Consider the following 22481-nt stretch of genomic DNA (forward strand, 5'->3'; position numbering starts at 1 on the left):
GAGCAGAGGGGGGTTAAGGGCCTTGTTCAAGGGTCCAAAAGTGGCAGCTTGGCAGTGCTGGGTGGCGCCTGAACCACTGACCTTCTGATCAGTAACCTGCCAGGTGAGCTCCTGCCATCTAGCTAACCAAGCGGCCCGTGGTATAACGAGCAGTCGGTGCTGTCAGAGCGGCCGAGTGGTTTTCCCTCAGCACGCCACACACTATTCAGTGTTGAACTGCGAGGTTAGTTACACTCCTGCTATTATAGTTTTTTCTCCACACACACAACTTGTTTTTCTACATTTTCTTCACATTACCCCGAGCAGGTACAGTACCTACAGGAGCTTTACTCCAACACTCACGCAGCCAGAGTCCGAACCCGTTAGAAGATGGCCATTCTTTATTTACACCTCAGTGGTGATGATCTTACTGACGCTAACCAAAACAAGAGTGACTTTCTGGCTGAATGAACAACACGGCTCAGCTGAGTGATCGATCATTCAGGAGCTGGGACCGTGCAACTCGGATGATCGCAAAAAGTATGTGCACCCGTGACCATCACACCCGAATGTGGTTTCACCAACTGTTACCATAAACTCTGAAGCGCACACGTTGTTGTTTAGAACATCTCTGTATGCTATAACATTACAATTTCCCTTCAGTGGATCTCAGAGGCCCAAACCTGCTCCGGCATGACCATCGCTGTGCACTTTCTCCAGGTCCTACAAGGTCAGCATCGCCCTTTCAAACGGTGTGAACGCAGGAGTGATCTCGGAGCGTCTGGCTCCTTTACGTTAGCCTCATGTTCCTCATGACGGATTTAGATTTGGTGTAGTTTTTACTTTTAGGGTTTGGTCTTTCAGATTAGCCTTTAAAGTTAGGGTTCAGGGTATTAAATCTAGGTTTATGGTTTAGCGTTTTAAGTGAAGGGTTTTTTTAATTTTAGGCTAAGAGTTTAGTGAGCTGTAAGTTCACGTTTTAATCTTTTAAAGTTTTAGTAGCTGAAAGGTAGGCAGTTAAGATTGAGTCGAAGGTCTAGCTGTTTAGAGTTAGGGGTTTAGCCGTCAGCTTTAGCTTTACAGGGTAAAATACTTCTTTTTTTTTTACAGCATACCCCGGTACACTTTGAAAGCAGCTTTAAATGCGTAAATAAATAAATTGGCAGACAAAAAGAGAGAAAGGCTGAAAAGCTGATGCACTGCTGACTCGAGCAATCAGACTCCTCACCAATCCCAGATTTTATCAGCGTTAGTGTGAGTCAATAGTGAGATCTTTGTTATAATTTGTAGCCTCGTCCTTTTTATCCCTCACAAGCGCTCGAGCAAGCACCATCAATAAGCCCTGAGGTCTCTCTGCTCGTATTTCAGAGCAGTTTTACGGCTTTATGAGGAGACGAACGCAGCCAGGGACGAGCTCAGAGGAGCTGCACGCTGCAGATACTCACTAATCATGCACACAAACAGTGATGCAATAGCTGCACAACACACTTGCAATGGACGAAAGGCAAACTTTCAGCTGCTAGAGCTCTTTTCAGAGGAACACTGTTTACGTACGCACACAAACTGTACAACCTGATTATACTGAGACACAATGAAAACCGACACTCAAGTTAGCGCACTTTATCATATAATTAGAAAGAAAAAGCTCGCAAATCTCATATCAGATAAAGTTGATTACTTTCTAATAACAGCACAACCCCAATTGTTTTATTTCTCTCATAACACGGTGATTATTCAGAACAATTTACTGGTTTTAATTTATCAACATACACTAAATTTTGATCTATTTATAGTTACATACATCCAGCGTTACAAATACTGCAGACCTTAAACCAGAAATTGACCGTAGACATGCCCTTGCCTCAGGAGTTACGCAGTCATTATGGAGACCACTGTGGAGACACAGATCAACCTCCTGTGCTGCCAAACTGTGACGATACAACTCTGCAGTCCTGTCTGTTCTGTTGTATGGCTCTGAGACCTGGCCATTAAATAAAACCCTGAAAAACAGACTTGATGGCTGTGACAGCATGGCTTTAAGGAGGATTGAGAACATCACATGGCTAGATCATGTTAGCAATGAGGAGCTACGGAAAAGAACTAAGCAGCTACCAGCCTCTAGCCTTGCTGCCCAACGACGTGTCCACTGGTATGGTCATGTCTTGCGCCACACCCAAGACCATCCTACCTTAGCTATTCTTAGTTTTGACCCAACAGCAGAGAGATGGAAAAGACCTAGGGGCCCTCCTCGCACGCGATGGATAGGCACAGTTTCCATGGTTCTAGAGCAGTGTGATGTGTCCCTGACTGATGCAAAGAATGGGGAGCACTTACTAACATGGCTGGCTCTACACACCATCTGGTGCATGAGAAACACATGAATGAACGAATAAATGAATGAATGAGTTACATTTAATGCTGCAGAATGTCCACGAAACAGGTTCCTGTTTTCACTGACATTATAGCAGCTATATTATATATTATATATTATATTCGTTTATTAACTCCAATCGCAGCCATGACGGCTGAATTACAGGGTATTGCACAATTAATCATAACAATAAACAATTAAGCATAACAATAATCTAAATACTTGACAGTTACAAAATTCTTCAGCCGTTCAGTATTAGCAGTCTGAGCCGATCTTAGATTATACCTTATATCACATTCTACAATTCTGCTTTGTATCAGAGGAAAAAGGGGATTCCCGGGTTGTATCTTTTTCATAAAACGTTTGCAAGATTCAGCGCGACGGTCCGCAAGTGTAGATAGACCGGTTTGTGATAAAGCATCGCAATAATGTACACCCGGTAGAATTATTGCCAACGCACGTTTTTGGACATCTTCTAGTGCCTTGGAGAGAAAATTAGGAAGAGCGGAATAAACGGCAGATGCATATTCTAATATAGATCTTATGAGAGAGCAATATATGGTAACAATATCAGCTACCTGAAAGCCAGAACGTTTTAGATTCCTTATTACATAAAGCCGCTTGTTGGCTTTCTTCAATACGTTGTCTACGTGGACGTCCCGTGTCAAGTCATGAGAGATGTGTACACCGAGTAGTTTAAATGACTTAACGCGTTCCACAGTAGTGCAGCCGATGGCAATCGGGCGCCAAACGCAGCTGTTGTATTGAAGAAAGTCAACAACCATTTCCTTACACTTAGAAGGATTTAATTTCATGTCGTTAAGCTCAGCAAAATCTTGAATGTCCCTTACAATAAAGTTGGTCAGGGATGGAGAATTTCTTGGAACTACCTCAATGATAGATAAGTCATCAACAAACTTTATGCGGAACGGCCACTGAGAAACTAGGCTATTGACCATAACCGCAAAGAGCAGTGGTCCCAATTTTGTACCTTGAGGAATTCCGCCGTGAGGATATTTGGTAGAAGATACGGCAAATTCTACCGTAACTGGATCCATTAACCACTTGCCCACAAAATAAGAAATGTTTCTTGTCCTTTTTTCAGTGAGGTAATATTTTCAAGATTGAAAATATGGTATTTGGTCTTCTAAAACAGCACGTCATTTAAAAATACACTGAGTATATCAATAAAAGATTTTTAAAGAATAAAGTTCTATTTCTTTGACATATCTGACAGACATAACTCCCATTTTAAAAATCCCTTTCATTATCCCTGTTGCTATCGTCAGTGAATTTCTGTCAGATGACCTGACGATGGACTCGGCCGTTATGGATCTTTGGTAGTTATCGTGTGGAAGCAGGCTTTATCATTTTTGGGTGTCGACAGACAGAGTTGAAATAGATTAACAGCGAAAAAACTATTTCGTTCACGAGAGAAGCCCACAGTTATTTTTAAAAAATGCTATCGTCAGTCTGTCAGTCAAATGCACCTGACGATAGCAAAATTGAAGCCCTCACCACGCACATGTTGACTGACGCAAAGAGGAAATTCTACTGCGCATGAGTTTTGTGAAGGCAGACATTTACTTCCGGGCAAGACTTGGAGTTCTGACAGCTAGATTTCATCAAATAAATCAAGGTAAGATTTTCAGTCAGCTATCCTGACGATAGAAATTTTTGACGATAGAAACATTGAGAATATATTTGTGCATTCATATTTAAATTTTTCTGGAGGAAAACTATCGTAAGTTGAGATAAATCAGAGCCGCTTGCGACCCTTTCAGCCAGCAGGCCATTTCAATGTGTTATTTCCCCGCGAAAGTGACACAGTCGTGTCTATCGTCACTGTTCTGACAATTATTGTTGATATTTCAATTTTGAAAATAAATTTTATCTTTTTTATTTCAATATTTTATTTTATTATTTGGTTCTAGTGATGAGGGATTTAATATTATTACTAAATTTGTCAGATTAATAATGTAAGAAACAGTTTTATTGCTATTGTCATCTAGAGTGTCTGTCAGAATATGATGGTAGCCGTTAGTTTGTCTGTCAGATGTTGATGATAGAAACCGATGTGTTTGTATTGTCATTTAGCATGTCTGCCATGTCAGGCTTTTATTAATTAGTTACCAGGACTACTGTCCTAAAATTTACTGTGAATGTCCAAGACCCCAAATGCTACTAGAAAAACTTAATAGAATGATCAAAATAATCAATTCAGCAATTTAAGGAGATGGGACTTAACTGGCCTCTGTTATGGTAGAATCTGCCATACACTATTACCGATACACACAAATTGGGATCTGCCCTGCAAAAAGGCTGCTACCCACTTTAATAGACTGGAATGAATATCAAAGGTTGCTAGCTTCTCAAGCAGAACATGGTGGTTTATAAGGTCAAAGCCCTTTTTAAAATCTGCAAAAAAATACCTAATGCTAGAGTTACCTTTATCACAGCTATAGCTAACCCTAGCTATAAACAGTCGCTCCCCCACCAGTGTCTCTCTGGAAGTTAACAAGACAAAAAGTAAAAATCAGTTTGTTCCATCGTGTTCCTGAGAAACTGTAAGTTAGTGTAAACTCCTCTGTCCTGAAGACGTTCCAGCTGACTGTTACACAGCACTCACACTGGAGACTCCTTCCAGAAACATCACACACACATTTCTCCTCACTTTTAGAAATCTACAGAAAATGATTACACACGTCCCTGTGAATGAGTTGTTGCTATAGAAACAACAACATATCACAGCGAGTGCATTAATATAAACCTGCACTACTGTCAGAGCTGCTGTTACAGAAAATTAATCAACATCTTTGGACCAATCAGAGTCCCGAACTCATCAGCCAACATAATGCATACTTTGTGTATTATCTATGAATGTTTATATGGTTTCCGTTCAAGAAGCCCATTGTTTGAAAAAAAGTGTGTGAAAGAGTCAGTGGAAGTGTGTGCAGACCGGAAAATCAAACTCCATTAAATATTTATCGGGAGAATTTATGATCTGTTCTGCGTAGCGTGACAGGAAAGGCGCTGATCCTGAAAAGTGAACTGAGTGAAAGATCTATAGAGTGGAGAACGAGCTCTGTGAGTGACTGTGGGATCCGTTCTTCTGTACACACGCAGAGAAATATTACCCATGAACAAGTCTCGGCCAAACATCGATCACCTGAGACACCCCAGAGGTGTGCTTCTTTAATTCTGCCCTCGAGCTACGAGGCTAATGGAGCTAATAACCACCTCTCATTTAGCACTGTGGTGATAAACCGCACGCCAATCATCACACAGCTAAACTATAACCTTCTCTTACCTGTTAGCTACATTAGCATCACGGCTCCAAACACCTTTAAACATGTCTCGACTGCATTTGAGGGAAAGGGGACTTCATCTCTCTCTCTCTCTCTCTCTCTCTCTCTCTCTCTCTGTGTTCATTTCATTACTGCGTTCTTTCTGATCTTTCACGATTCACCCCTCATCATTTCTTTCTAACACGGTATCTGTCGTTATTGGTTTACACCCCCCCACTCTTTCACCGTTCTCATCCTGCCTTTCTGTCCTTCCTTTACCTCAGACGTAAACATTTTTTTCTTCCATTTGAAATGTTAAATGCAGCACATTTTCATGGTATCCAATCAGAATTTGTAATTGTTATTGTTTTAAAAAACATAAATAATTATAAACAATACTGCCATGCCAACAATATCGCCAAAAAGTATACCGTGAGATAATTTATCACAATGTTGATATTATATCATTATATTGCCCAGCTTTATTTCTTCCTCCATTTCTCACATTATCTCCCTCGCTTTTTCTCCTGATTTTATCTTCCTCCTTCCTCATCCTCACTCTGGTCATATCTCTCTCTCTCTCTCTCTCTCTCTCTCTCTCTCTCAGCACTGAAGTGGATCAGCTGAACTGACCTCTGCAGCTGTTACTGTAGTTATTTATAAAAGTGTTCATTAAAATCACTCTGTCAGTTTTTTTATATATCATCCTCTCAGCACTCAAACACTTCCTAAAGTGGTGCTTTAATGGTTAGGGTGCCAAATGTTTTGCTTTGGACCCCGAAAACTATCCACTATTTAGTTACTTTCAGTCTACTTCACTGACTGATACACATAGGCCACGCCTCCTTCACTAAAACTAATAAACACACAGGCCATACCTCTTTCATTAATACTTATAAACACATAGGCCACACCTCCTTCACTGAAACACAGAGGCCACGCCTTTTACACTGAGACTGATACACATAGGCCACACCTCATTTACTGAGACTGATACACACAGATGCCATGCCTCCCTCAGTATGACTGACAGGCACAGAGGCCACGCCTCCATGTGCAAGTATGTGTGTGTGTGTGTGTGTGTGTGTGTCTTACGTTTTGTGCAGCGCTGAGATCCAGGCGCTCGGCTCCATCCGATACAGCACTGCCCTCCACAGACATTCACCCTGCAACAACAGCCGCAGTGTCAGTGCCAACACACACACACACACACTCACACACACACTCACTCACATGATGTGTGTCTCTCTCTCTCTCTCTCACACACACACACACACACACACACACTCACTCACATGATGTCTCTCTCTCTCTCTCACACACACACACACACACACACACACTCACTCATTCACATGATGTCTCTCTCACACACACAGTCATTGATAAATACCTTCAAATCCATACTTAGAAATTCATCCACATAAACACACACATGCTAACTGTTCTTTTACAGAAAGATGATAAAAAATGGAAGATGGTCAAATAGAAGAAGCGCTAGTATTAGCAGCATACAGACATTTAATCTTGCCGAGGACGCTACCGTTTAATCTTGCCAAGGTAGCTACCGTTTAATCTTGCCGAGGTAGCTACCGTTTAATCCTGCCGAGGAAGCTACCGTTTAATCCTGCCGAGGAAGCTACCGTTTAATCCTGCCAAGGTAGCTACCGTTTAATCCTGCCGAGGACGCTACCGTTTGATCCTGCCGAGGACGCTACCGTTTGATCCTGCCGAGGACGCTACCGTTTGATCCTGCCGAGGTAGCTACCGTTTGATCCTGCCGAGGTAGCTACCGTTTGATCCTGCCGAGGTAGCTACCGTTTGATCCTGCCGAGGAAGCTACCGTTTGATCCTGCCGAGGTAGCTACCGTTTGATCCTGCCGAGGTAGCTACCGTTTGATCCTGCCGAGGTAGCTACCGTTTGATCCTGCCGAGGTAGCTACCGTTTGATCCTGCCGAGGAAGCTACCGTTTGATCCTGCCGCGGTAGCTACCGTTTAATCCTGCCGAGGAAGCTACCGTTTAATCCTGCCGAGGTAGCTACCGTTTAATCCTGCCGAGGAAGCTACCGTTTAATCCTGCCGAGGAAGCTACCGTTTAATCCTGCCGAGGTAGCCACCGTTTTATCCTGCCGAGGAAGCCACCGTTTGATCCTGCCGAGGAAGCCACCGTTTGATCCTGCCGCGGTAGCTACCGTTTGATCCTGCCGAGGTAGCTACCGTTTGATCCTGCCGAGGTAGCTACCGTTTGATCCTGCCGAGGAAGCTACCGTTTGATCCTGCCGAGGTAGCTACCGTTTGATCCTGCCGAGGTAGCTACCGTTTGATCCTGCCGAGGAAGCTACCGTTTGATCCTGCCGAGGAAGCTACCGTTTGATCCTGCCGAGGTAGCTACCGTTTGATCCTGCCGAGGAAGCTACCGTTTGATCCTGCCGCGGTAGCTACCGTTTGATCCTGCCGAGGAAGCTACCGTTTGATCCTGCCGAGGTAGCTACCGTTTGATCCTGCCGAGGTAGCTACCGTTTGATCCTGCCGAGGTAGCTACCGTTTGATCCTGCCGAGGTAGCTACCGTTTGATCCTGCCGAGGTAGCTACCGTTTGATCCTGCCGAGGAAGCTACCGTTTGATCCTGCCGAGGTAGCTACCGTTTGATCCTGCCGAGGTAGCTACCGTTTGATCCTGCCGAGGTAGCTACCGTTTGATCCTGCCGAGGTAGCTACCGTTTGATCCTGCCGAGGTAGCTACCGTTTGATCCTGCCGAGGTAGCTACCGTTTGATCCTGCCGAGGAAGCTACCGTTTGATCCTGCCGAGGTAGCTACCGTTTGATCCTGCCGAGGTAGCTACCGTTTGATCCTGCCGAGGTAGCTACCGTTTGATCCTGCCGAGGTAGCTACCGTTTGATCCTGCCGAGGTAGCTACCGTTTGATCCTGCCGAGGTAGCTACCGTTTGATCCTGCCGAGGAAGCTACCGTTTGATCCTGCCGAGGTAGCTACCGTTTTATCCTGTCGAGGTAGCTACCGTTTGATCCTGCCGAGGTAGCTACCGTTTGATCCTGCCGAGGAAGCTACCGTTTGATCCTGCCGAGGTAGCTACCGTTTGATCCTGCCGCGGTAGCTACCGTTTGATCCTGCCGAGGAAGCTACCGTTTGATCCTGCCGAGGTAGCTACCGTTTGATCCTGCCGAGGTAGCTACCGTTTGATCCTGCCGAGGTAGCTACCGTTTGATCCTGCCGAGGTAGCTACCGTTTGATCCTGCCGAGGAAGCTACCGTTTGATCCTGCCGAGGTAGCTACCGTTTGATCCTGCCGAGGTAGCTACCGTTTGATCCTGCCGAGGAAGCTACCGTTTAATCCTGCCGCGGTAGCTACCGTTTAATCCTGCCGAGGAAGCTACCGTTTAATCCTGCCGAGGTAGCTACCGTTTAATCCTGCCGAGGAAGCTACCGTTTAATCCTGCCGAGGAAGCTACCGTTTAATCCTGCCGAGGTAGCCACCGTTTTATCCTGCCGAGGAAGCCACCGTTTGATCCTGCCGAGGTAGCCACCGTTTGATCCTGCCGAGGTAGCCACCGTTTGATCCTGCCGAGGTAGCCACCGTTTGATCCTGCCGAGGTAGCCACCGTTTGATCCTGCCGAGGACGCTACCGTTTGATCCTGCCGAGGACGCTACCGTTTGATCCTGCCGAGGACGCTACCGTTTGATCCTGCCGAGGTAGCTACCGTTTGATCCTGCCGAGGTAGCTACCGTTTGATCCTGCCGAGGTAGCTACCGTTTGATCCTGCCGAGGAAGCTACCGTTTGATCCTGCCGAGGTAGCTACCGTTTGATCCTGCCGAGGTAGCTACCGTTTGATCCTGCCGAGGAAGCTACCGTTTGATCCTGCCGAGGAAGCTACCGTTTGATCCTGCCGAGGTAGCTACCGTTTGATCCTGCCGAGGAAGCTACCGTTTGATCCTGCCGCGGTAGCTACCGTTTGATCCTGCCGAGGAAGCTACCGTTTGATCCTGCCGAGGTAGCTACCGTTTGATCCTGCCGAGGTAGCTACCGTTTGATCCTGCCGAGGTAGCTACCGTTTGATCCTGCCGAGGTAGCTACCGTTTGATCCTGCCGAGGTAGCTACCGTTTGATCCTGCCGAGGTAGCTACCGTTTGATCCTGCCGAGGAAGCTACCGTTTGATCCTGCCGAGGTAGCTACCGTTTGATCCTGCCGAGGTAGCTACCGTTTGATCCTGCCGAGGTAGCTACCGTTTGATCCTGCCGAGGTAGCTACCGTTTGATCCTGCCGAGGTAGCTACCGTTTGATCCTGCCGAGGAAGCTACCGTTTGATCCTGCCGAGGTAGCTACCGTTTGATCCTGCCGAGGTAGCTACCGTTTGATCCTGCCGAGGTAGCTACCGTTTGATCCTGCCGAGGTAGCTACCGTTTGATCCTGCCGAGGTAGCTACCGTTTGATCCTGCCGAGGAAGCTACCGTTTGATCCTGCCGAGGTAGCTACCGTTTTATCCTGTCGAGGTAGCTACCGTTTGATCCTGCCGAGGTAGCTACCGTTTGATCCTGCCGAGGAAGCTACCGTTTGATCCTGCCGAGGTAGCTACCGTTTGATCCTGCCGCGGTAGCTACCGTTTGATCCTGCCGAGGTAGCTACCGTTTGATCCTGCCGAGGTAGCTACCGTTTGATCCTGCCGAGGTAGCTACCGTTTGATCCTGCCGAGGTAGCTACCGTTTGATCCTGCCGAGGTAGCTACCGTTTGATCCTGCCGAGGAAGCTACCGTTTGATCCTGCCGAGGTAGCTACCGTTTGATCCTGCCGAGGTAGCTACCGTTTGATCCTGCCGAGGAAGCTACCGTTTAATCCTGCCGCGGTAGCTACCGTTTAATCCTGCCGAGGAAGCTACCGTTTAATCCTGCCGAGGTAGCTACCGTTTAATCCTGCCGAGGAAGCTACCGTTTAATCCTGCCGAGGAAGCTACCGTTTAATCCTGCCGAGGTAGCCACCGTTTTATCCTGCCGAGGAAGCCACCGTTTAATCCTGCCGCGGTAGCTACCGTTTAATCCTGCCGAGGAAGCTACCGTTTAATCCTGCCGCGGTAGCTACCGTTTAATCCTGCCGAGGAAGCTATCGTTTAATCCTGCCGAGGTAGCTACCGTTTAATCCTGCCGAGGAAGCTACCGTTTAATCCTACCGAGGTAGCTACCGTTTAATTCTGCCGAGGAAGCTACCGTTTAATCCTGCCGAGGAAGCTACCGTTTAATCCTGCCGCGGTAGCTACCCTTTAATCCTGCCGAGATAGTTACCGTTTAATCCTGCCGAGGAAGCTACCGCTTAATCCTGCCGAGGTAGTTACCGTTTAATCCTGCCGAGGAAGCTACCGTTTAATCCTGCCAAGGTAGTTACCGTTTAATCCTGCCGAGGAAGCTACCGTTTAATCCTGCCGAGGAAGCTACCGTTTAATCCTGCCGAGGTAGTTACCGTTTAATCCTGCCGAGGAAGCTACCGCTTAATCCTGCCGAGGTAGTTACCGTTTAATCCTGCCGAGGAAGCTACCGCTTAAAGTGCCATTCCACCATTGGATGTATTCTTTGGCATAAAATACAATATATTTTATGACAACATGACTATACAGAGAAATATTTTAGCTTCAAAATGATATATCAAACATAATTTTTTGACAATGGCAAGTATATTAATTTTGCGACCAAAGTCACCTACCCTTTTAATTTCCGCGCGGTAGTGAAACGTGATGTCATCGGCAGGTTCCCCTTCTTGTGTACCATGTCACGTGTGACGTGGCACAGATTATCAGCAATGGCAGATAGAACGCGATTTCCACTTGTCGATTGCTGTGCCGATATTCACTATCGACCGTCTCCTTTGGGCATCACTTGCTATTTTCCTTCGCTTCTTTTCCGAAGCTGACAATCGCGTTCTATCCACCATTGCTGATAATCTACACAAGAAGGAGAACCTGCCGATGACATCACGTTTCACTACCGTGCGGAAATTAAAAGGGTAGGTGACTTTGGTCGCAAAATTAATATACTTGTCGTTGTCAAAAAAATGTTTGATATATCATTTTGAAGCTAAAAGATTTCTCTGTCTAGTCATGTTGTAATAAAATATATTGTATTTTATGCCAAAAAAATACAGCCAATGGTGGAATGGCACTTTAATCCTGCCGAGGTAGCTACTGTTTAATCCTGCCGAGGAAGCTACCGTTTAATCCTGCCGAGGTAGCTACCGTTTAATCCTGCCGAGGAAGCTACCGTTTAATCCTGCCGAGGTAGCTACCGTTTAATCCTGCCGAGGAAGCTACCGTTTAATCCTGCCGAGGTAGTTACCGTTTAATCCTGCCGAGGTAGCTACCGTTTAATCCTGCCGAGGTAGCTACCGTTTAATCCTGCCGAGGTAGCTACCGTTTAATCCTGCCGAGGTAGCTACCGTTTAATCCTGCCGAGGTAGCTACCGTTTAATCCTGCCGAGGTAGCTACCGTTTAATCCTGCCGAGGAAGCTACCGTTTAATCCTGCCGAGGTAGCTACCGTTTAATCCTGCCGAGGTAGCTACCGTTTAATCCTGCCGAGGTAGCTACCGTTTAATCCTGCCGAGGTAGCTACCGTTTAATCCTGCCGAGGAAGCTACCGTTTAATCCTGCCGAGGTAGCTACCGTTTAATCCTGCCGAGGAAGCTACCGTTTAATCCTGCCGAGGAAGCTACCGTTTAATCCTGCCGAGGTAGCTACCGTTTAATCCTGCCGAGGTAGCTACCGTTTAATCCTGCCGAGGTAGTTACCGTTTAATCCTGCCGAGGTAGCTACCGTTTAATCCTGCCGAGGTAGCTACAGTATAATCCTGCCGAGGTAGCCACCGTTTAATCCTGCCGAGGTAGCTACAGTTTAATCCTGCCGAGGTAGCTACCGTTTAATCCTGCCGAGGAAGCTACCGTTTAATCCTGCCGAGGTAGCTACCGTTTAATCCTGCCGAGGAAGCTACCGTTTAATCCTGACGAGGAAGCTACCGTTTAATCCTGACGAGGAAGCTACCGTTTAATCCTGACGAGGAAGCTACCGTTTAATCCTGACGAGGTAGCTACCGTTTAATCCTGACGAGGTAGCTACCGTTTAATCCTGACGAGGTAGCTACCGTTTAATCCTGCCGAGGTAGCTACCGTTTAATCCTGCCGAGGAAGCTACCGTTTAATCCTGCCGAGGAAGCTACCGTTTAATCCTGCCGAGGTAGCCACCGTTTTATCCTGCCGAGGAAGCCACCGTTTGATCCTGCCGAGGAAGCCACCGTTTGATCCTGCCGCGGTAGCTACCGTTTGATCCTGCCGAGGTAGCTACCGTTTGATCCTGCCGAGGTAGCTACCGTTTGATCCTGCCGAGGAAGCTACCGTTTGATCCTGCCGAGGTAGCTACCGTTTGATCCTGCCGAGGTAGCTACCGTTTGATCCTGCCGAGGAAGCTACCGTTTGATCCTGCCGAGGAAGCTACCGTTTGATCCTGCCGAGGTAGCTACCGTTTGATCCTGCCGAGGAAGCTACCGTTTGATCCTGCCGCGGTAGCTACCGTTTGATCCTGCCGAGGAAGCTACCGTTTGATCCTGCCGAGGTAGCTACCGTTTGATCCTGCCGAGGTAGCTACCGTTTGATCCTGCCGAGGTAGCTACCGTTTGATCCTGCCGAGGTAGCTACCGTTTGATCCTGCCGAGGTAGCTACCGTTTGATCCTGCCGAGGAAGCTACCGTTTGATCCTGCCGAGGTAGCTACCGTTTGATCCTGCCGAGGTAGCTACCGTTTGATCCTGCCGAGGTAGCTACCGTTTGATCCTGCCGAGGTAGCTACCGTTTGATCCTGCCGAGGTAGCTACCGTTTGATCCTGCCGAGGTAGCTACCGTTTGATCCTGCCGAGGAAGCTACCGTTTGATCCTGCCGAGGTAGCTACCGTTTGATCCTGCCGAGGTAGCTACCGTTTGATCCTGCCGAGGTAGCTACCGTTTGATCCTGCCGAGGTAGCTACCGTTTGATCCTGCCGAGGTAGCTACCGTTTGATCCTGCCGAGGTAGCTACCGTTTGATCCTGCCGAGGAAGCTACCGTTTGATCCTGCCGAGGTAGCTACCGTTTTATCCTGTCGAGGTAGCTACCGTTTGATCCTGCCGAGGTAGCTACCGTTTGATCCTGCCGAGGAAGCTACCGTTTGATCCTGCCGAGGTAGCTACCGTTTGATCCTGCCGCGGTAGCTACCGTTTGATCCTGCCGAGGAAGCTACCGTTTGATCCTGCCGAGGTAGCTACCGTTTGATCCTGCCGAGGTAGCTACCGTTTGATCCTGCCGAGGTAGCTACCGTTTGATCCTGCCGAGGTAGCTACCGTTTGATCCTGCCGAGGAAGCTACCGTTTGATCCTGCCGAGGTAGCTACCGTTTGATCCTGCCGAGGTAGCTACCGTTTGATCCTGCCGAGGAAGCTACCGTTTAATCCTGCCGCGGTAGCTACCGTTTAATCCTGCCGAGGAAGCTACCGTTTAATCCTGCCGAGGTAGCTACCGTTTAATCCTGCCGAGGAAGCTACCGTTTAATCCTGCCGAGGAAGCTACCGTTTAATCCTGCCGAGGTAGCCACCGTTTTATCCTGCCGAGGAAGCCACCGTTTGATCCTGCCGAGGTAGCCACCGTTTGATCCTGCCGAGGTAGCCACCGTTTGATCCTGCCGAGGTAGCCACCGTTTGATCCTGCCGAGGTAGCCACCGTTTGATCCTGCCGAGGACGCTACCGTTTGATCCTGCCGAGGACGCTACCGTTTGATCCTGCCGAGGACGCTACCGTTTGATCCTGCCGAGGTAGCTACCGTTTGATCCTGCCGAGGTAGCTACCGTTTGATCCTGCCGAGGTAGCTACCGTTTGATCCTGCCGAGGAAGCTACCGTTTGATCCTGCCGAGGTAGCTACCGTTTGATCCTGCCGAGGTAGCTACCGTTTGATCCTGCCGAGGAAGCTACCGTTTGATCCTGCCGAGGAAGCTACCGTTTGATCCTGCCGAGGTAGCTACCGTTTGATCCTGCCGAGGAAGCTACCGTTTGATCCTGCCGCGGTAGCTACCGTTTGATCCTGCCGAGGAAGCTACCGTTTGATCCTGCCGAGGTAGCTACCGTTTGATCCTGCCGAGGTAGCTACCGTTTGATCCTGCCGAGGTAGCTACCGTTTGATCCTGCCGAGGTAGCTACCGTTTGATCCTGCCGAGGTAGCTACCGTTTGATCCTGCCGAGGTAGCTACCGTTTGATCCTGCCGAGGAAGCTACCGTTTGATCCTGCCGAGGTAGCTACCGTTTGATCCTGCCGAGGTAGCTACCGTTTGATCCTGCCGAGGTAGCTACCGTTTGATCCTGCCGAGGTAGCTACCGTTTGATCCTGCCGAGGTAGCTACCGTTTGATCCTGCCGAGGAAGCTACCGTTTGATCCTGCCGAGGTAGCTACCGTTTGATCCTGCCGAGGTAGCTACCGTTTGATCCTGCCGAGGTAGCTACCGTTTGATCCTGCCGAGGTAGCTACCGTTTGATCCTGCCGAGGTAGCTACCGTTTGATCCTGCCGAGGAAGCTACCGTTTGATCCTGCCGAGGTAGCTACCGTTTTATCCTGTCGAGGTAGCTACCGTTTGATCCTGCCGAGGTAGCTACCGTTTGATCCTGCCGAGGAAGCTACCGTTTGATCCTGCCGAGGTAGCTACCGTTTGATCCTGCCGCGGTAGCTACCGTTTGATCCTGCCGAGGTAGCTACCGTTTGATCCTGCCGAGGTAGCTACCGTTTGATCCTGCCGAGGTAGCTACCGTTTGATCCTGCCGAGGTAGCTACCGTTTGATCCTGCCGAGGTAGCTACCGTTTGATCCTGCCGAGGAAGCTACCGTTTGATCCTGCCGAGGTAGCTACCGTTTGATCCTGCCGAGGTAGCTACCGTTTGATCCTGCCGAGGAAGCTACCGTTTAATCCTGCCGCGGTAGCTACCGTTTAATCCTGCCGAGGAAGCTACCGTTTAATCCTGCCGAGGTAGCTACCGTTTAATCCTGCCGAGGAAGCTACCGTTTAATCCTGCCGAGGAAGCTACCGTTTAATCCTGCCGAGGTAGCCACCGTTTTATCCTGCCGAGGAAGCCACCGTTTAATCCTGCCGCGGTAGCTACCGTTTAATCCTGCCGAGGAAGCTACCGTTTAATCCTGCCGCGGTAGCTACCGTTTAATCCTGCCGAGGAAGCTATCGTTTAATCCTGCCGAGGTAGCTACCGTTTAATCCTGCCGAGGAAGCTACCGTTTAATCCTACCGAGGTAGCTACCGTTTAATTCTGCCGAGGAAGCTACCGTTTAATCCTGCCGAGGAAGCTACCGTTTAATCCTGCCGCGGTAGCTACCCTTTAATCCTGCCGAGATAGTTACCGTTTAATCCTGCCGAGGAAGCTACCGCTTAATCCTGCCGAGGTAGTTACCGTTTAATCCTGCCGAGGAAGCTACCGTTTAATCCTGCCAAGGTAGTTACCGTTTAATCCTGCCGAGGAAGCTACCGTTTAATCCTGCCGAGGAAGCTACCGTTTAATCCTGCCGAGGTAGTTACCGTTTAATCCTGCCGAGGAAGCTACCGCTTAATCCTGCCGAGGTAGTTACCGTTTAATCCTGCCGAGGAAGCTACCGCTTAAAGTGCCATTCCACCATTGGATGTATTCTTTGGCATAAAATACAATATATTTTATGACAACATGACTATACAGAGAAATATTTTAGCTTCAAAATGATATATCAAACATAATTTTTTGACAATGGCAAGTATATTAATTTTGCGACCAAAGTCACCTACCCTTTTAATTTCCGCGCGGTAGTGAAACGTGATGTCATCGGCAGGTTCCCCTTCTTGTGTACCATGTCACGTGTGACGTGGCACAGATTATCAGCAATGGCAGATAGAACGCGATTTCCACTTGTCGATTGCTGTGCCGATATTCACTATCGACCGTCTCCTTTGGGCATCACTTGCTATTTTCCTTCGCTTCTTTTCCGAAGCTGACAATCGCGTTCTATCCACCATTGCTGATAATCTACACAAGAAGGAGAACCTGCCGATGACATCACGTTTCACTACCGTGCGGAAATTAAAAGGGTAGGTGACTTTGGTCGCAAAATTAATATACTTGTCGTTGTCAAAAAAATGTTTGATATATCATTTTGAAGCTAAAAGATTTCTCTGTCTAGTCATGTTGTAATAAAATATATTGTATTTTATGCCAAAAAAATACAGCCAATGGTGGAATGGCACTTTAATCCTGCCGAGGTAGCTACTGTTTAATCCTGCCGAGGAAGCTACCGTTTAATCCTGCCGAGGTAGCTACCGTTTAATCCTGCCGAGGAAGCTACCGTTTAATCCTGCCGAGGTAGCTACCGTTTAATCCTGCCGAGGAAGCTACCGTTTAATCCTGCCGAGGTAGTTACCGTTTAATCCTGCCGAGGTAGCTACCGTTTAATCCTGCCGAGGTAGCTACCGTTTAATCCTGCCGAGGTAGCTACCGTTTAATCCTGCCGAGGTAGCTACCGTTTAATCCTGCCGAGGTAGCTACCGTTTAATCCTGCCGAGGTAGCTACCGTTTAATCCTGCCGAGGAAGCTACCGTTTAATCCTGCCGAGGTAGCTACCGTTTAATCCTGCCGAGGTAGCTACCGTTTAATCCTGCCGAGGTAGCTACCGTTTAATCCTGCCGAGGTAGCTACCGTTTAATCCTGCCGAGGAAGCTACCGTTTAATCCTGCCGAGGTAGCTACCGTTTAATCCTGCCGAGGAAGCTACCGTTTAATCCTGCCGAGGAAGCTACCGTTTAATCCTGCCGAGGTAGCTACCGTTTAATCCTGCCGAGGTAGCTACCGTTTAATCCTGCCGAGGTAGTTACCGTTTAATCCTGCCGAGGTAGCTACCGTTTAATCCTGCCGAGGTAGCTACAGTATAATCCTGCCGAGGTAGCCACCGTTTAATCCTGCCGAGGTAGCTACAGTTTAATCCTGCCGAGGTAGCTACCGTTTAATCCTGCCGAGGAAGCTACCGTTTAATCCTGCCGAGGTAGCTACCGTTTAATCCTGCCGAGGAAGCTACCGTTTAATCCTGACGAGGAAGCTACCGTTTAATCCTGACGAGGAAGCTACCGTTTAATCCTGACGAGGAAGCTACCGTTTAATCCTGACGAGGTAGCTACCGTTTAATCCTGACGAGGTAGCTACCGTTTAATCCTGACGAGGTAGCTACCGTTTAATCCTGCCGAGGTAGCTACCGTTTAATCCTGCCGAGGAAGCTACCGTTTAATCCTGCCGAGGAAGCTACCGTTTAATCCTGACGAGGAAGCTGCCGTTTCATCCTGACGAGGAAGCTACCGTTTAATCCTGCCGAGGAAGCTACCGTTTAATCCTGACGAGGAAGCTACCGTTTAATCCTGCCAAGGTAGCTACCGTTTAATCCTGCCGAGGAAGCTACCGTTTAATCCTGCCGAGGAAGCTACCGTTTAATCCTGACGAGGAAGCTACCGTTTAATCCTGACGAGGAAGCTGCCGTTTAATCCTGACGAGGAAGCTACCGTTTAATCCTGCCGAGGAAGCTACCGTTTAATCCTGACGAGGAAGCTACCGTTTAATCCTGCCAAGGTAGCTACCGTTTAATCCTGCCGAGGAAGCTACCGTTTAATCCTGCCGAGGAAGCTACCGTTTAATCCTGCCGAGGAAGCTACCGTTTAATCCTGCCGAGGAAGCTACCGTTTAATCCTGCCGAGGAAGCTACCGTTTAATCCTGCCGAGGAAGCTACCGTTTAATCCTGCCGAGGAAGCTACCGTTTAATCCTGCCGAGGAAGCTACCGTTTAATCCTGCCGAGGAAGCTACCGTTTAATCCTGACGAGGAAGCTGCCGTTTAATCCTGACGAGGAAGCTACCGTTTAATCCTGCCGAGGAAGCTACCGTTTAATCCTGACGAGGAAGCTACCATTTAATCCTGCCAAGGTAGCTACCATTTAATCCTGCCGAGGAAGCTACCGTTTAATCCTGACGAGGAAGCTACCGTTTAATCCTGACGAGGAAGCTACCGTTTAATCCTGACGAGGAAGCTACCGTTTAATCCTGACGAGGAAGCTACCGTTTAATCCTGCAGAGGTAGCTAATGTTTAATCTTACCAAGGTAGCTAGCTTGCTAGCAACCAACTATGGCAGTTTAGCAATCAAGGTAGATTGCTAAAAATTAGAATCACGATGTAATTAAAGCCTGTGTGTGTACATGGAAGCTTACAGAAACAAACGCTAATCTCAAAGCTTTATTCATTCTCACAGAATGCTCATTCACAGCTAAAATTCTAATGTCACCAAAGTAAATCGATTTTTTCGAATTTAATTTTCCACTTCCATTGTGAACATGCTAGCTATATTTGAAACCCTATTTTATAACGCTATTAGCTAACTATGTAGACTTAACTAACATGTGAATGCTGCATGTGTACACACACACACACACACCTCGTTTGAGATATATGAGCTTCTGGATGAGACCTTAGACACGTTCAAACAAGGTTAAGGTACTTGGAAAACACACACACACACACACACACACACACGCACCCGTTGACCTCACTCGCTTTTCTTTCTGGAGATAAATGTGAGAGCCGCACTGGAATCCTATTCTAACCACACACACACACACACACACACACACACACACACAGCGTCTGCCTTCTACATTATACCACACAGACTCAAACAAGAAAGAAAAGTAAACAAAACTATGAAGGAAAAATATTTAAATGTAAGAGTCGAGCTGTGGTATCGTGGCTTTTTTTGGATTCTGACTTTATAATTTAATTAATTTAATTATAAAGTGATTTATCGACATTTCAAAGCCAAATCACTTCAGTAATGTTTAAGAACACAGCAGAATGGGCTACAAGTTCAGAGACTATTTGTTCAGTTAGCAGTTGATGCTATGTGTAATGACAACACACTTTGACTTGTTTTTTTTAGACTTTTTTTAAACACATTTGAGGTAAATGTGAATGTCCTTGATTATTTTATCCCATTTCTACAGACACTATACCTTTCTGTATACTGGCACTGTGTGTACATAGAAGACTCACCTGGCTAAATCCCCAGGCTTAGTCACTAGCAAGCTAATGCTCAGTGTTCATATTTCCCAGTGTAATTTTAGTGGAGTCTTTTTTTTTAAATAATTTACCAACATATCTGAGAGAAATGTGTACATTCCTCATTATTTTGTCTGATTTCTACTGAAAATGTATTTATATTTACATAGAAAACACTTGCTTGCTATCGAGCTAACTCCCCAGCCTTAGACATTAGCTAGCTATGTAGTGCACAAATACATGTATTTTCGGTTATTAATTTATTAATACAGTTAATATCAAATGTCAATAAAAATATCTTAAATAATGTTGAACAACACAGAACAGACTTTTCTAAACACGGTGGAATCTAGCATTTGATGCTAAATGTCATGTCAGTGGAGGTTAAGTTGTTTAGAGTCTTTTTTTTAATAAATTACAAACACATCTGAGGTAAATGTGGATGTTTCTGTTTATATTGTCTTATTTCCATCATCACTGTGTCTTTGTATTTACTTGTAAAACACTTATTTGCTATCTAGCTAATTCCCCAGGCTTAGTCACTAGCTAGCTAATGCTCAGTGTCCATGTTACCCAGATTACTAGCAACAGAATCCTCGTCTAGACTAGAGCACACTTTGGCCATTATGCCCTAGAAATGGCACTATTTACAGTGCCTAGCCCCTACAGAGTCCCCTTGGGGTTCAGTGCCCGACTCCTTATAAAGGTCCCCTACTTCGGGTGCACAGTAATGTCCCAGAGGGGACTGGTTCATGTGTAAAAGCAGCACTGCATAGGGGAGGCAATACCAGTTCCTCCAGCGTGCCAGAGTGCACTGGGGGTTCTGCTCCCTACAGAGGTGCGCTACACTACTCCCTACAGAGGTGCGCTACACTACACAGGGCGCGCGGTGAGGGGCCCTACAGGCTAGAGAGAGAGAGAGAGAGAAAGAGAGAGAGAGAGAGAGAGAGAGAGAGAGAGAGTGCGCGCCCACACTGACCAGCACTGTGTGTCGGGAACTAGTGTGTGTGTGTGTAAAAAAGTGCCCGAGTGACTCCCAGCGGGAGGAGGAACACTCACTCAGAGGAACAATCACAGGAACACTCACTCAGAGGAACACTCAGAGGAACACTCAGTCAGTAAGTCAGAGGAACACTCAGAGGAACGAACACTCAGAGGAATGAACACTCAGAGGAACGAACACTCACAGCAGTGAGAGGAGGAACACTCAGAGGAACACTCACTCAGGGGAACACTCAGAGGAACAAACACTCAGAGGAACAAACACTCAGAGGAACACTCAGTCAGTCAGTCAGTCAGTCAGTCAGAGGAATACTCACTCAGAGGAATACTCAGAGGAACACTCAGAGGAACAAACACTCAGAGGAACACTCACCCAGAGGAACACTCACCCAGAGGAACACTCACCCAGAGGAATGAACACTCAGAGGAACACTCAGTCAGTCAGTCAGAGGAACACTCAGAGGAACACTCACTCAGAGGAACACTAAGAGGAACACTCAGAGGAACACTCAGAGGAACACTCACTCAGAGGAACACTCAGAGGAACGAAAACTCAGAGGAACACTCACTCAGAGGAACACTCAGAGGAACAAACACTCAGAGGAACGAACACTCAGAGGAACACTCAGTCAGTCAGAGGAACAGTCAGAGGAACAGTCAGTCAGTCGAACAGTCAGTCAGTCGAACAGTCAGTCAGTCGAACAGTCAGAGGAAAAGTCAGTCAGAGGAACAGTCAGTCAGAAAAACAGTCAGTCAGAGGAACAGTCAGTCAGAGGAACAGTCAGAAGAACAGTCAGTCAGTCAGTCAGTCAGAGGAACAGTCAGAGGAAAAGTCAGTCAGAGGAACAGTCAGGAACACTCACTCAGAGAAACACTCAGAGGAACGAACACTCAGAGGAACACTCAGTCAGTCAGTCAGTCAGTCAGAGGAACACTCACTCAGAGGAACGAACACTCAGAGGAACAAACACTCAGAGGAATACTCACTCAGAGGAATACTCACTCAGAGGAACACTCAGTCAGTCAGTCAGTCAGAGGAACACTCACTCAGAGGAATACTCAGAGGAACGAACACTCAGTCAGTCAGAGGAACAGTCAAAGGAAGTCAGTCAGTCAGTCAGAGGAACACTCAGAGGAACACTCACTCAGAGGAACACTCAGAGGAACGAACACTCAGAGAAATACTCAGAGGAACACTCAGTCAGTCAGTCAGTCAGAGGAACACTCACTCAGAGGAATACTCAGAGGAACACTCAGAGGAACGAACACTCACAGGAACACTTACTCAGAGGAACACTCACTCAGAGGAACGAACACTCAGAGGAACACTCACTCAGTCAGTCAGAGGAACAGTCTGAGGAAGTCAGTCAGACAGTCAGAGGAACAGTCAGAAGAACAGTCAGTCAGTCAGAGGAACACTCACTCAGAGGAATACTCAGAGGAACACTCAGAGGAACGAACACTCATAGGAACACTTACTCAGAGGAACACTCACTCAGAGGAACGAACACTCAGAGGAACGAACACTCAGTCAGTCAGAGGAACAGTCAGAGCAAGTCAGTCAGTCAGTCAGTCAGAGGAACAGTCAGAAGAACAGTCAGTCAGTCAGAGGAACAGTCAGTCAGAGGAACAGTCAGTCAGTCAGTCAGAGGAACAGTCAGAGGAACAGTCAGTCAGAGGAACAGTCAGAGGAACAGTCAGCCAGTCAGTCAGAGGA

At 47.3% G+C, this 22481-nt stretch overlaps 1 protein-coding gene across 7 annotated transcripts in view; it reads right to left on the reverse strand.

The window, feature by feature from the left end:
- The window catches only part of ltbp1 (latent transforming growth factor beta binding protein 1), a 161363-nt gene that overhangs the window by 129542 nt on the left and 9340 nt on the right, over nt 1-22481 (reverse strand). For all 7 annotated transcript variants that reach the window (XM_060933222.1, XM_060933219.1, XM_060933220.1 and 4 more), the window contains exon 2: nt 6733-6803. In XM_060933222.1, the coding sequence (XP_060789205.1) occupies nt 6733-6803 (71 nt within the window). The remainder of the gene's footprint in view (nt 1-6732; nt 6804-22481) is intronic.

This window comes from Neoarius graeffei, chromosome 11, assembly GCF_027579695.1.
Source record: "Neoarius graeffei isolate fNeoGra1 chromosome 11, fNeoGra1.pri, whole genome shotgun sequence".
NCBI classification, from domain to species: Eukaryota; Metazoa; Chordata; class Actinopteri; order Siluriformes; family Ariidae; genus Neoarius; species Neoarius graeffei.